General features: G+C 39.1%; 1 protein-coding gene across 2 annotated transcripts in view; it reads right to left on the bottom strand.

The window, feature by feature from the left end:
- LOC143021679 (golgin subfamily A member 1-like) overlaps positions 1–14,155 on the bottom strand; it is a 47,639-nt gene extending 33,484 nt beyond the window's left edge. Inside the window, exons 1-5 of one of the 2 annotated variants that reach the window (XM_076179299.1) lie at positions 14,055–14,155; positions 6,763–7,042; positions 5,791–6,044; positions 4,418–4,555; positions 3,350–3,470 (exon numbers count right to left, since the gene is read on the bottom strand). In XM_076179299.1, coding sequence (XP_076035414.1) covers positions 3,350–3,470; positions 4,418–4,555; positions 5,791–6,012 — 481 coding nt within the window. In that variant the 5' untranslated portion in view covers positions 6,013–6,044; positions 6,763–7,042; positions 14,055–14,155. Of the gene's footprint in view, positions 1–3,349; positions 3,471–4,417; positions 4,556–5,790; positions 6,045–6,762; positions 7,043–13,881; positions 13,954–14,054 lie in introns of those variants that run through there. The other variant, XM_076179300.1, reaches the window with a different exon arrangement.
- Between the last annotated feature and the right edge of the window lie 1,353 nt (positions 14,156–15,508).

The following is a 15,508-nucleotide window of genomic DNA, read 5'->3' as shown; positions in this document are numbered from 1 at the left end:
TGTGAAAGGGATAAAGCTGTTCTTTTCTCATGCCTAGTCACCTCTTGCAGGGAAAGGCCCTCAAAGAAGAAATACTGGACAAAAATAAAAGAAAATGAAGAGGAGGAGGAGGAGGAGGAAGAGGAGGAGGAGGAAGAGGAGGAGGAGGAGGAGGCACCCCTATGAACCAGAACCACACACCATTCTTTTCCACTTGGAAACTAATCCCCACCCAAATTAGAATACTCATAACTTTTTAATTCTGTTATCCCTCTTCTCAGCTGTCATTCATAAATATTTCCTTTATCACCTCTATGACACAACACTATCTCTAAGGAGAAAACCATGTGTGTGCACATGTGTAAATGCATACACACCCACCAACTAAAGTACAGTACTTGGCATCACATACAAAGCATCCATAAGACTTACACCACATGTTACATAGAAATGTAACACATACTTTAACACCCTCAGAGTAAATCACACATGTACACTTTGGACAAGACTATGACACCAACGAACTAATATATAATAAGCCCTCTACATTAGTAGGTCCTGCACATTTGCAAATCTCAAAAGGTCTTACACATTTGCCTTTCTATGGAGCAACTGCAACAGGGACTGACACTTGGTTTCTGGACTGGGCCCAAGATGTCTTTCTTTATCAACTTCAATTGTATTTCTTACACTTTTTTACACATGGGGAGCTGACAACTGGTGACTGCTCCCCTTTCCCTACCACTTTTAGCCAGTGACAGAGAAACAGTCCCACATTAACACAACATAGACAACAGTTTACAGTTTCCTCTCCAAGAGATTTGTGCAAGGGCCCAAGAACAATTGCCTGCCACTGTGAGTATGAGAATTTTCCATTTTGTGAAACTCAAGCCAATAACTGATTGACTGGCAGGTTATACAAAAAAAATATGCAAACAATTGCTGGTTGCACTCGGACAATACCCCACAGATTACCAACATGAGGAGACCAGAGTTTTGCATTCATGCAAATAACTCAATGTGCAAGCACACAACACAGCATATATATATATATATATATATATATATATATATATATATATATATATATATACGTATACACATATATTGCAGAAACCACAGGGAAAATAAAGTCGGAATACTAAACGTTTTAGTCTATTACGACATCCTCAGAGTACAGGAAAGAGAAAATAGAACATAATATTTATACAGAAATTAGAAAACTGGGAAAGGTTATAGCCACATAAAAGCTTCGTACAATATACATACACATTCATATACAAATGGAAATAATAATAATAATAATAATAATAATAATAAAACAATTCTGTTTTAGAAAGGAACATCATTGAATCTAGTTTTATTAAGAGCAATTTTGATAACAATATCAATTTGAGTTTAGGGTTATTTAAACTAGACAATTTTCTTAATTAATAGGATAGTCAAGCAGTACCATGGCTACTGATTGTGCCAGATGTCCTGTGGACGTTCCGGCCACATGATTATGCTCCCTTGTTTTGCTTCTTTATTGTTTTATTATTTTTATTAGTTCCATTTGTATATGAATGTGTATGTTTTACTGCTTTATTGTTTTATTATCATTATTATTATTATTATTATAATTTCCATTCCTAGGATGAGGTGGATGGATGGGGTGAAGGGGGCTTTGGGGAAGAGGGGAATGTCTGTTGAGGAAGGATGGGAGAGGACAGAAGACGGGTGAATGGAGAATGGTTGTATATGGATGATGTTGTGATGCATGAGGTGGAATGGGCGGGGGGATGGGGGGTGAGGTAGTATGTGTGAGCAAAATTTGACACAGCCCGAAGGGATTTCTCCCCGTCTTCTCCTTTTATGCAATGGGGGGATGGAGAGGGGTAGTCACCGATCTAATGAAGCAGCCTTGCTGTGGATGTGCTGTCTTGTGACACTGCTTCTGACCCAGGGCAGTGGACAAGGTGCAGGGATGACCCGTCATCCAGGAGGTGCTAAGATAGGAGGGAGGGTGGAGTGGTGTGGAGTGTATTCAGGGATGGAATGGGTGGGAATGATTTTATGCCTTTTCCTTTTTGGCTACCTCCCTTGTAAGGGGGAGGAAGCCTTGTTATATGTATGTATGTCCATTTGTATATGAATGTGTATGTATATTGTACGAAGCTTTTATGTGGCTATAACCTTTCCCAGTTTTCTAATTTCTGTATAAATATTATGTTCTATTTTCTCTTTCTTGTACTCTGAGGATGTCATAACAGACGAAAACGTTTAGTATTCCGACTTGATTTTCCCTGTGGTTTCTGCAATATTATTTAGTCACGCGTTATTGTGATTATTTTTGCAATACACATATATATAAAACACCATATAAGAAACCACCCACTGACACATAAGCACATCAAACAGATTCTGGAACACTACTACAACACAATACAAAGCACTACACCACCAACCACACTAATACAAATAAACACACAGAGATCTCATAAACACAGCTCTGGTTAGTCTACAACCTCATAGGGTTCTTGGCTATCCCCAACTGTCAGTATACAAATCTCAAAATAAAGCTAAACAATAGACCAGAGTTCAACCATGGAGACTCTGCTGTGGCCACCACACAACACTTAGCACTGCATACATATCACAACAGATGACATATGTCCACTCTGACATGGTGTTTCACATATGACCATGTGCATGTTTAGACTATTCAGCAATGACAGCACACATATGTAACAACAATATCTCAGGTGGAGGCTTTCTGGGAGGAACCCAAGAAGGTAGCCAGTTTCCTTCATAACTCAAATGACATCAAGGGCTACACACCAATAACCTACTCTCTCTTTCAGCTATCCCACTCAGAACCACCTGAGGGCCACATAGGCAATAATATATTTTTTCTCCATGAGATTCCTGAAGGTAACCTCAAAGTCACTGACAGCTACCTCAAGACAATGGGTATAACGATCTTATATACACACTCAAATTCTGTCAAAGGAATCTTCTCTTTATTACCACTAAAAGGAGTATTACTTGGATATCTAATGAGTGACTTCCCAGGCAAATCCTTGCCTATGTCAGTCATAATTGCATTCTCTCTTAACACCTTTGAATCCACTTCTATTATCACTCCAAGAATATGTTATATGGTGGTAACAAACACATGCTTCATTCTGTTCAAGTGATCAGATTCACACTAAGAAACTACATGTTTGGTAAAGTAAATTTAGTAATAGCTTACTTCATGATATTCTACAGAGTCCAGAAATACAAACTAACTTCCAGAGGCAAATATCCTAATCTATCTACCTTGACTGGTTATTATCATACATCTATATTAACAAGAGAAAACTAGAGTATAAAAAACAAGTTTTACCTTGTGCCTGAGAAACATTTTCCTCCAGCTTTCCTTTGTCATTTTCTAATGTTTGTATTTTCTGCTTCAGGTCTTCTTCTTTTTCATACATTTCTTCTATTTGTTGCTCCAATGATGAAACCTGTAGGAAGTTGTATTTTGATTGGCAAGAGAATTTTCAACCTAAATATCGTTAATCCTACAATCATTCCAATAACTAAATCAAAAGTTAACCCTATAATCATTCCAATAATCAAAAGTTAATCCTACAATCAGAAATGATCAATGAACTCAATAATGTTGCCCATTTTTTCCACACCAACATACGAGACCATGAAAGAAAGTAAGGACATCAGATGAGAATACCAAAACACAGCCACTCCACACATTATCAAAAGTGCAGTTCCTGCCTCAGAACACAGAAGGCCCCCAGTGGGTGCAAAAGTACTTTCATGGGTTTCTAATCCCTTTCCAAAATGGCAGACATCAGAGGTGCAGTAGAACAATGTTGCATATAGATATATGCTAGCGCCTAATCATTATGATCACACTGACTACACTGCTTTCAGACTTCATTCAACATATCAAAAAACTTCACATGCAGCACTTCTCACCATACATACAACCTTACCAAGCAGAATTAAGCCACCTTGCTGAGGTAAAGAGGTTTCATCATCCCTCTGTGGAGATCCATCTCAGCTGCATCAATAACAGATTGAATAACTTTAAACATTCAAACAATAACTTCAAACAATCAATTGACAGCTGCTCTGGGTTCCTCTAATCAGAAACTATTTGCCCAACATGCACTAATAATGGTCCTCAGACCCTCCAATAGACCTTTTCAGGAAAATATGATGGACTTGTGTCTGTATGGTATGGGTGTGGGGATGTTTCTGTATTACCAGTTTTGAGGAAGAGGAGGAGGAGGAGGAAAAAGAAGAGGAGGGTGGAAACAGAAGGGGGTAGTAATATTTTTTTTCTAATAATATTAACCATTTATCCTTTGTTGTTAAACCCAAGCATACAGTTATCCTTTAAAGATAAAAATAAGTGAATGTGAATGTGGTAATCCTACAAAACATGTACCCTATCTTGCTGCTCCTTCAGTTTTCCCTTCCACTCCTGCTCCCGTATATTGAGACGTTCTAAAGCAGCATCCTGCTGAGTTTCCAGGGCAGTGCGAAGCTTTTGAATTTCTCTCTCATAATCAGCATTTTCAGGACTCTGAAAGTTTTATAATGAAAAGGACTTCTGAAAACAATGCAGGACACACTGTTTCTCTACACAGAATAAAAACAAAATCACCATGAATACATTAAGACCTTTACTTACGAGGTGTACCAACCCAAAAATAAATCTAGATCACGAACATAATGTATTCCACTTTTATAACTATATCACAGGCCACAAGGCAGTGATTTAAACTGAAATACACTTACACTATTTATTCAATTACAAACCCTTCATAATATTAGATAAATAATACAAACATACACCAAAGGCTTTTTCCCCCTTACAAGGGATGTAGCCAAAAAACCACTCCCATCCATTCCATCCCTAACATACTCCACTCTCCTCCACCCTCTTATCTTGGCACCTCCTGGATGACGGGTCACCCCTGCATCTCACCCACTGCCATGGGTCAGAAGCAGTGCAGCAAGACACAGCACATCAACAGCAAGGCCACTTCATTAAATCGGCAACACCCCCTCTCCATCCCATCATGCAGAAAAGGAGATGAGGAGAAATCCCTTTGGGCTGTGTCAATTTATTTTTCACACATACTCCCTCACCCCCCATCCCTTACCCACTCCACCTCATGCATCACGGCATTATCCATACACAATCATTCTCCATTCACCCCTATCTTCTGTCCTCTCCCATCCTTCCTCAACAGACATTCCCCTCTTTCCCAATGCCCCTTTTACCCCATCCATCCATTTCCTAGGTCGAGCCCTCATATTCACTCCTTTCAACTCTGCCTTCCACACCTCTTTTACTAGTCTTTCTTCACTCATTCTTTCCATGTGTCCAAACCATCCCAATACTCTTTCATCAACCCTATCTCCCAACTCCCTTTCCAACCCCATTCTCCTCCTCACCTCATTTCTCACTCTATCCAGCCTAGTAACCCCTATCATACTTCTCAGGTACCTCATCTCAAAATAAATAACTAAAGACTATTAAATTTTGAGTTGATTTCATTCACATGCCATATGGTAACCCAAACATAGGCAAGCTTGACTCATATGTGTCTTAAATGAGATTTTTCTTCCAAGTTTATGGAACTAAACACTTTAGTACTGGGATGTTTGGTCTATTTTATTTTATCTATTTATCTATTCTTATTTATATATATATATATATACATATTTTAGAGATAAGTTCTGGAGGGCCTACACTATCCAGTATTATCTTCAAATATACTTCTTATTTTCATGTTAGCACTTTGCACTTACGTGAGTTTCATTTGGTGAAAGTGGTGGCGAGCTTGGAAGACCCAGCCCTTGTATAGATGCAGTAGATGCTTGTCTTGAGTGACGTGAAAGTGGGGTGTGGCTACCTGAATGCTGTGTTGACCTCTGCCTTGACCCTGGAGCTATAGATGAAAGAGCTTGTGGGGATGACAGTTTCTTTAGATCTGTCACATCACCCAGTTTACTCTTCAAGTTCCCAAACATGCTGCTTTAGTTTTTACTGTGATCCTAAGATTCTGGAAGCAAAACACAAATGTTTAAAGTACTCTGTGACACTGATAACTGTATACCAAAGAACAACCTGAAGTAACATCAAACTCGCTACTAAGACCAACTGTGGTTTTACATGCTCATTCGATGAGCAACATTTATTTCTTTGAAATAATGAGGCAATTCACAACCCAACATACCAACAATTTACCTTTAGTGTATTTACAATTACAAAATGTAATGTATCTAACCAGGTGTAATAATGATCCTGGTGGCTAATGGTACATAAACAAATCTTAAGTAAGATCAGTTGAAAAGGTTACTGGATAGTTCAAAATGTCAAAACAGTGAGCGAGAGAAAGGTCGGACCATAGAAAATGGTGTGAGCATGAAAAACAGCCTGAAGTAAAAGAATATATGATAATTAAAAAATATATAATAATAAATAAATATATAAATCTGATTCAAGGGTGAAATGAAGTATTGGTGTGTGACATCTAAGGAACTTAATGGAAGATATCAGAAAACTAGCAAATCAAAGGACGAGAGCATAGGAAGGGCAAAGCTGAGAGTAGGAGACAGTTAAGGAGCAAAGAACAAAGGCATAGAAAATTTACAAAATATTGACACATAAGGATGGTTGTGATATTCCCTGAATATGATTATCTTTACTATGAGACCTCAAGGGTAAATTTGAGAATTATGTTGTGCTGAAATAAGAACACTTAAAAAGTGAATACTTACCACAAATAGCTGAGGAAGTTCCTTGAGGCAAAGTGTGGTAAGGTCACTGGGACAAAGAGGATGAAGGGCCGATGGTGCTGGGTCATCTGTTTCTGTCTATACTTGTGTTCCTCGTTTTGTTCTTTCCACAACCCAAAAAACGTACATCTAAAGTTGGCTGCACAGTTTTCTTTGTCTTTTCTATGGGGTGTTACTTGTATCATTGCAAAGCATCAGTTATTTTCTGGCATATCTGTACACTGCTTTTCCTGTTCTCTCATCCTTTATATGCTTGCATTCCCTGTTTGAATTAAATGTAAGAGATGATCAGTAACTGGCTGACAATTTTACATGACAGAAGCAAATCTGTATGATTATACAAATCTAAGAGTAGCCAATAATATAGTAAAATGAATAAAAACATACAGGAGTATAATTTCCAATACAGCAACTTTAGCTTTCAGTATCTAAATTATCACAGTTGTATTAGTATGGGACTGTTTCTGTCTCATCAGCTGAAAATTGTAGAAGGGAAGCAGTTGCCAGTTGTCTCCTCTCCATGTGTGAAAGATGGAAAAAAAAAAAAAAAAAAAAAAAAAAAATCAGATGAAATTGATTGGGTGAGATTGGGTTCAGTCCAGTGTCAGCTTTACATGGTTTTGAAAATAGGCGGCTTCACTCTCCATCTTAAAGGATTGACACATCCAGGTACCAGTCACTGGTCCAACAAGCAGGAAAAAGGTGAAAATTATTACCATCTAAAAATAAATGGCACTCTACCCTGTTTGGCATAGTGGGCAATCCTCCTCTGGGTTCCCCCATGCCTGAACAAAAATACATTTTACATACATATACCAAGGCTTTTTCCCCCTTGCAAGGGAGGTAGCCAAAAAGGAAAAGGCATAAAATCATTTCCACCCATTCCATCCCTGAATACACTCCACACCCCTCCACCCTCCCTCTTATCTTAGCACCTCCTGGATGACGGGTCATCCCTGCACCTTGTCCACTGCCCTGGGTCAGAAGTAGTGTCGCAAGACACAGCACATCCACAGCAAGGCCGCTTCATTAAATCGGCGACCCCCCCTCTCCGTCCCCCCATTGCATAAAAGGAGAAGACGGGGAGAAATCCCTTCGGGCTGCGTCAAATTTTTCTCACACATACTACCTCACCCCCCATCCCCCTGCCCATTCCACCTCATGCAATCACAACATCATCCATATACAACCATTCTCCATTCACCCCTGTCTTCTGTCCTCTCCCGTCCTTCCTCAACAGACATTCCCCTCTTCCCCAAAGCCCCCTTCACTCCATCCATCCACCTCATCCTAGGACGTCCCCTCATGTTCACTCCCTCCACATCTGCCTTCCATACCTCTTTTACTAGTCTTTCTTCACTCATTCTTTCCATGTGTCCAAACCATCCTAATATTCTTTCATCAACTCTATCTCCCAGCTCCCTTTCCACCCCTGTTCTCCTCCTCACCTCCTCATTTCTAACTCTATCTAGCCTAGTAACCCCCATCATACTTCTCACACCTCATCTCAAACACATTCAAACTCCTTCTCTCTTCTTCTCTTATGTTCCATGTTTCTGCCCCATACAGTGCTGTTGGCACAATCACTCCTTCATACAGTCTCCTCTTAGCATCCATTCCCAAATGTCTATTCCTCATTACACTCTTTCATCCACCAAGGCATTTATTCGCTTCTCTCAATCTACATTCTACCCCCACCTTCACTCCACCTTTTCCTGCCACATTTGCACCCAAGTATCTAAAACTATCCACTTCCTCCAGTCGCTCTCCCTTAATGCTCACTTCCAGTCTACTGCCACTTTCATCCCTTGTACATCTCATCACCTTACTTTTACCTACATTTATCTTTAGCTTTCTTCTATCACATACTCTCCCAAACTCTGTCACCAACTTCCTCAATCCCTCCTCCGATCTTGCCACAAGCGTAGTGTCGTCTGCAAACAACAGCTGGCTCACCTCCCACTTTTTTCCATTTTCTTTAACCATCTCCAATCCCTGACCCACTACCCTTGCATTCACCTCTCGCACCACCCCATCCATGTATAAGTTGAACAGCCAGGGAGACATAACGCATCCTTGACGAAGTCCCACCTTTACCTCAAACCACTCACTCTCTCCATTTCTAATCCTGGCACAAGCTCTACTACTCTCATAAAAACTCTTGACAGCTCCCAGAATCTTTCCTCCTATCCCGTATATCTGCATAACCTCCCACAGTGCCTTTCTGTCTACCCTATTGTAAGCCTTTTCCAGATCCATAAAAGCCAAAAAAACATCCTTCCCCTTTCCTATAGCTTTCTCACATATCTGTCTTACCACAAAGATCTGATCTACACAACCTCTACCTGTCCTAAATCCACACTGTTCCTCACCAATTACTCCTTCTGTTCCTCTCCTAATCCTCTCAATCAAGATCCTCCCATAAGCCTTCCCAACTACACTTAAGCTAATCCCTCTGAAACTACTACATTCACACTTGTCCCCTTTTCCCTTGTAAAGAGGAACTATACAGGCACACCTCCAGTCCTCCGGCACTCTACCCTCTCTCCAGCAAACATTAAATAACCTCACCAGCCAGTCCACCATCACTGTACCTCCCTTTTTCAGACATTCTGCATGGCATCCATCCAGACCAGGTGACTCACCTGCTTTCATCATCTTAACAACTGCCTTCACCTCATCCTTCCTTATTTCTCCTCACTCATCACTCTCATTTTCTTTGCATTTCCCACTTCAGCTATCTTTCCCTCCCTATCCTCCTTCACATTTAGCAACTCCCTAAAATATTCTGCCCATCTTCCCCTTCCTGCCTTCTCTTCCATTATCATCTCTCCATCTGCACCTTTTACCTTTTCTTCTCTACTTGATTCGCCTCCTCTTCCTCTCTTAATTTCTTTCCAAAACATCTTTTTATTACTTTCAAAATTTTCTATCATACTCTTACCCCATTTCACATCTGCTCTCCTCTTTGCCTCCTTTACCTTTACTTCTCTTTTCTTTTCTTTGTACCTCTCATATGACTCCCTCGTCCTATTTTGTAACCAATCTGTGAAAGCTCGCTTCTTCTCTTCTACAACCTTCTTTGTTTCCTCATCCCACCATTCACTACCCTTTCTTCTATTTCCTCCTGTCCTTCTTGTTCCACACACCATCCTTGCACACTTTATGACTCCCTCCTTGAACCATCCCCATTCCTCCTCCACACCTAGCTCTACTCTATCCTTCACTCCCTCCCACTCCTCCTTCAGCTTCTTTTTGTACTCCTTCTCCTTTTCATTCAAAGAGTTCACTCTAAGAACCTCCCTACCTTTTGTCCCTTTCCTCTTTCTCCATCTATCCTCCACTCTCAACTTACCTTCCACCAAAAAATTATCTGATATTCTCCCACCCTCTCCCCTTAGCACATGTACATCCTTAACTCTTCCTATCATAATCCTATTTACCACTACATAATCCATTAACGCTCTATCTACCACCCTTCCCTCCACCACCCTCTCCCATGTGTACTTATGCTTGACTTTCTTCCGAAACACTGTATTTGTTATCATCAACTCTCTAGACACATTTCCACCATCAACTCTCCACTACGATTCTTTCCTGGAACTCCACATTTCCCAACCACTCCATTGATTGGATCATTTCCTACCCTAGCATTAAGGTCTCCCAGTACTAATACATTGACATTTCTTCCTAAAGGATTACAAAGGCGGAGCATGCCGACAGGAGACCTTTTGATCCATATCTAGGTCGGATGCAAAAAAAAAAAAAAAAAAAAAAAAAAAAAAAAAAAAAATCATATTAATAATAAATTAAAACTATAATAATGTAAAAATAACAAATAAAATACATAAATAAATGCATATTCCTAAATCCTCTATGCATTCATTTAAATCTATCCAAAAGGCCTCCCTTTCTTCTACACTCTTCTCACTGCCAGGCCCATATGCACTTACAAAGACCCACATCTCCTTTCCCAGTTTCACCTTCATCCACATTATCCTTGAGGAAACCTCCTTCCACTCCACTACACATTTACCTATCTCTTCACTTACTAGAATAGCCACCCCTTCCCTCCCTCGCCCTCTCTTCACTCCTGATAACCTCCCACTTACACTACCAAACTTACACTCACCTTTCCCTTTCAACTTAGTTTCACTCAAAGCCAACACATCCATCTTTCTTCTCACAAACATACTACCTACCTCTTCCCTTTTACTCCCATCTGTAAAATACATTTTACTGTGTTAAAATTAACTCTCTCACTGCTTAATTTTCTTACATCAATAATCTTGAGACCTCTAGACCAATCTTGCATAGCCTACCACTATTTGATTAGTATATGTTTCACAAATGTCAGTATTACAACTTTTTTTTTTTTTTTTTTTTGACACCATCAGCCAAGGTGTCGTGCCAAGCCAAGCGAAATCCCTTGTAACCCATGTCACTTTCTGCCACTGGTTCCTACATTGGTTACACAACCAATGTATACTATCCAAGTCGCCACTACATATGAGATTTGGAATTCAAGAAAGGCAGAGAAGATAATAGCCAAAGTCAAAAGACATAATGCCCCTCCCACCTACTCCACTCCCATTCACCATCCCCTCCCTCCCTCTTTTCTGGATGACGGGCCATCCCTGCATCTCGCCCATTGCCCTGGGTCAGAAGCAACACAGCAACTTGGCTGCTTCATTTCATGGGTGACCCCACCTTTCCGTCCCCTCATGCAGAAAAAGAGGAGACAGGGAAAAATCCCTTGAGATGAAATATGGTTGGAGTTACAAAATTGGATAGAGTGAGAAATAAGATAAAGAGGACAGTGGGGGGTGGAAAAGGAGATGACAGACAGGGCCAAAGAATGAATATTGGGATGGTTTTGATACATGGAAAGAAGAAAGATTAGTAAAAGAGGTGTGCAAGGCAGAGATGGGTGGAGTGAACTTGAGGGAGCAACCAAGGATGAGATGAATGGATGGATGGGGTAAAAAGGGCACTGAGCAAGGAAGGGAAAAGGCAGGAGATAAGGGTGAGTGAAGAATGTGTATAGAGGATACTATGATGCAAGGATGGGAGGGGGCACGGGACGAGGGTAGTAGGGAGTGGTTATTTGTGAACGATATTCTAACAGCCCAAAGGGATTTCTTCATCTTCTCTTTTTCTGCATGAGGGGATGGAGAGAGGGGGTCGCCAATTAAGTAAGGCAGTCTTGCTGTAGATGTTCTGTGTCTTGCTGCATTGCTTCTGAACCAGGGCAGTGGGTGAGATGCAGAGATGACCTATCATCCATGGGGAGTTAAGATGAGGAAGAAAGGGTAGTAGATGGGAGTGGAATGGGTGGGGGTGGAATGGGTGCCTTTTGACTTGGCTACCTACCTTATATGGATGAAAGAGCCTTTGGTATATAGATGTTATGCAAGGTATTAAAATATCAAATAAATAAATTCACCACTGGTGACATTAATTTCAATAATTCAGAAATCCAGAAATGCTGCAATTAATTATTTTTGTCAATTTGGTACTAAAAACTAGTTTTCTTAGGAAAAAAACAACCAATCTTCCAGGAGATCTACAGCTCACAAGTAACCAACAAGAGCCACTAGATTGGCCCATAAATCAGTAATGGAAGAGGCTATTGTTTTGCTATCCGAGTAAGGCTACAGTGAGCAATGTAGGATGTGTTATTCATCATCTTTCATGTGGTGATTGCATCTAGGTTAGTTTACTTCTGTGGCCAGGTCTATTCTGTGTTGATATAGTTTTAAAGCAGGATGATGAACTAAATGCGCTCATGCTGTTGAAACCGATTACCATCTCAAATCCTAAAAATACCTGTCCTAATTCTGGAAGGGATGTGGCTCTTCCAACTACAGGTTACATGATATCCCCCATGTAGTCCCCGCCCAAAATCCTTCCCAACTTTGATAGAAATCTGTGTGGTGTTGAGTCTTATGAGCCTAACCAAAATTCTATGGGGAAGTTCATCAGCTGTGCTCCAAGAGATACATAACAACAACACATAATGCCACAATAGAACATCCTCTTAATACTCAATTTCGCATATTAGCAAACATTAAATTCTTTCAATTAATCCCTGAACTTAACTGAATGCCAATAAAATTATTGGATATATTATTCTTTAACTTGCCTTATTCAGGACAGACTGCTTCATTAACAAACATGTTGATTTGTAGATATTGGAGCTATAAGAAGCAAGTTTAATTACATTGACTCAAAGTATATAATATTCTTTTACATAACCTTTCCCATGGAAATAACCTATAAAATTTAACAGATAAATCTACAAGAAAAATAACTAACTATACCTCACTGAGTTAGCCAATTTTAGGTTTGTGTGTGGGGAAGGCACATGGGATAAAATGGTAGTGCATATCATAATCATTCCAATTTTACTTCAAGCATTCTTTGACCACACTGGCAGTACAGCAGAACGGGAATAGGTTTTGTTCCAGTCACACGCAAATGCATTTTTCACTTTTTTCTCTTTTATCTTTGAAAGATCTATTTCTTTTATGGAATGGTTAGGTTTGGTTAGGCTAGGTTAGGAGTTGTTGGTCAACATAAATTTCATATTAATATCTTTGCTTATGCGTTTCTGGAATTTCACCTGGGAAAATGGCACCAAAGAAATTGACACATGTCCTAACAAAAGCCTATACCTCCAAACTATAGCACCTCTGTTAGGTTTGGTTTAGTTGAATATGCACCCATATTCTGTTGCAATTCGCTATAACTATACAAAAATTACTAATAGAAGTGGCTACTTGGCAATACATGATGGCAAATTTAAGAAAAAAATATAATTACATTCAACAATAAACCATACACAAATGGTATTGATTTGACAAAAAACAAAACATAAAGAATCCAGAATAAGAATTAGCAAGCTCTGGTGGTACCATGCTAGGCCGGTAAAGAATTGATTTGATACCCTTATAAATGCCCCTTCATCACATATGTAAAATTATACACATTTACATTTCTTTATATATTTATGTATTATAAGAGAATCTCTTAAACCTATACTACATGAACTAATTATTTCCTTATAACTGGAGTTACTATATAACAATTCTTAGTTACTTGCTACCAGCTTTTTCGGTCTGTTTAGACTTTAGTGTTTGTTTAGCCAAAGTGAATGACTCACTACTCCATTTATAATGTTGTCACGAGATCTCACTCTTCACAGACTTGTATAATAAATTCTGGAATGAATACTCATTAGTTCAATTTCAAACAACATATACAGCACATACTCAATCACCCTTGATTATTAATCCGTCTACTTCCTTCCGTCAATCAGCTGGAAGCTGCCATATCTACGTCAACAAACATAAATGTTTTGAAGACATTATTATTTTGAAAATATGAATATATTGAGTTTATGTTTTCATAAGATATCAATTTTCTGGTATACAAAATTAAACTCCGTATTGTGAATACATGAAAAACGCGATAGAAAAAATATATATATTTACAGCTTAGAGGAATCGGACAAGTCCTTATCTAAAGCGGTTAAACAGCCGGAATTAAAATAAATTGGTAAAAGTTACTAAGCTCATGTGACCTATATTTACAAAGAAAGAAGATGATGAAATGGATAAGACTGATAAGGCGAAAGCTGAAGCAAGACCTTATCTAAGGATGATTTGGACCTAGTGAACGAACATGACGAGCGCACGTAACGATAAACCAACGCCTATATTTTCCAGGAATGGTAATTAGTTCAGAGAGTGGTCATTTTTTGTATACATAACCATTGGACTAAGTAATTATGGTGGCCAGTTATTAGATGCTTATCTTATTCGTCTTTGTTCTCTAGCATTTGGTGTGCTTATTCGATTCTTACACCATTTTAATCACGAGTGCACAATTTATTCCCTTTTCTAGTGACAAGAAAAATTGCAATTTGCATGAAATCGTAAAAAAAAAGTGTTTCAAAACCATAAACCTCGGCCATGGTACCACAACTATCCTCCCCCACCCTAATACTTATGCCACAACATATGATAACGCTTGCAATATGTATATATATATATATATATATATATATATATATATATATATATATATATATATATATATTTATATATAAAAAAAAAAATATATATATATATATATATATATATATATATATATATATATATATATATATATATATATATATCAATTAGAAGCATAAGGGGAGGGAGGGAGGTCACTTTATTCACATGCCGACGCCAATCCCTACGGTTTCTCTAAGCACGCTCCTAAGGTAGGCGCACACTTGTCCGGATCGTACGGACCAAGGTCTAAATATACAGGTCAGACCGTTTGAATTATTGTGCGCAGCTTCTGACGTCATTAGGCTGGGTCCGTTTTCTCTTTGTGAAACACTGAAGAAAACTGTGAAACGCCAAGGAAGACAGGAACTATAATATTTTATATATTATATATCATATATTCATATATATAGACAGGAACTATAATATTTTATATATATATATTTTATATAATATTTGTCAGAATATAACTAATTGCGTGGAGCGGTGCGAGCGAAGGCAACAACATTCCCGAACGACGGACCAGCTTCAACTGACAGCTATAGGACCCGAGAACCCCACTTTGAACAGCCAGGTGACGTTCACGGGCCCGCTGCGCCAACTCCCTCGAAATTCGGTCGGAAGTGGTTAGACCTTATATCCTTAGATCTTGGTACGGACGGCACGCA

Source organism: Oratosquilla oratoria, chromosome 42, assembly GCF_046742065.1.
Source record: "Oratosquilla oratoria isolate Oo_2021 chromosome 42, ASM4674206v1, whole genome shotgun sequence".
NCBI lineage: Eukaryota > Metazoa > Arthropoda > Malacostraca > Stomatopoda > Squillidae > Oratosquilla > Oratosquilla oratoria.
Note: the sequence above shows the minus strand (reverse complement) of the source record. Positions and strands in the feature narration are given on the sequence as shown.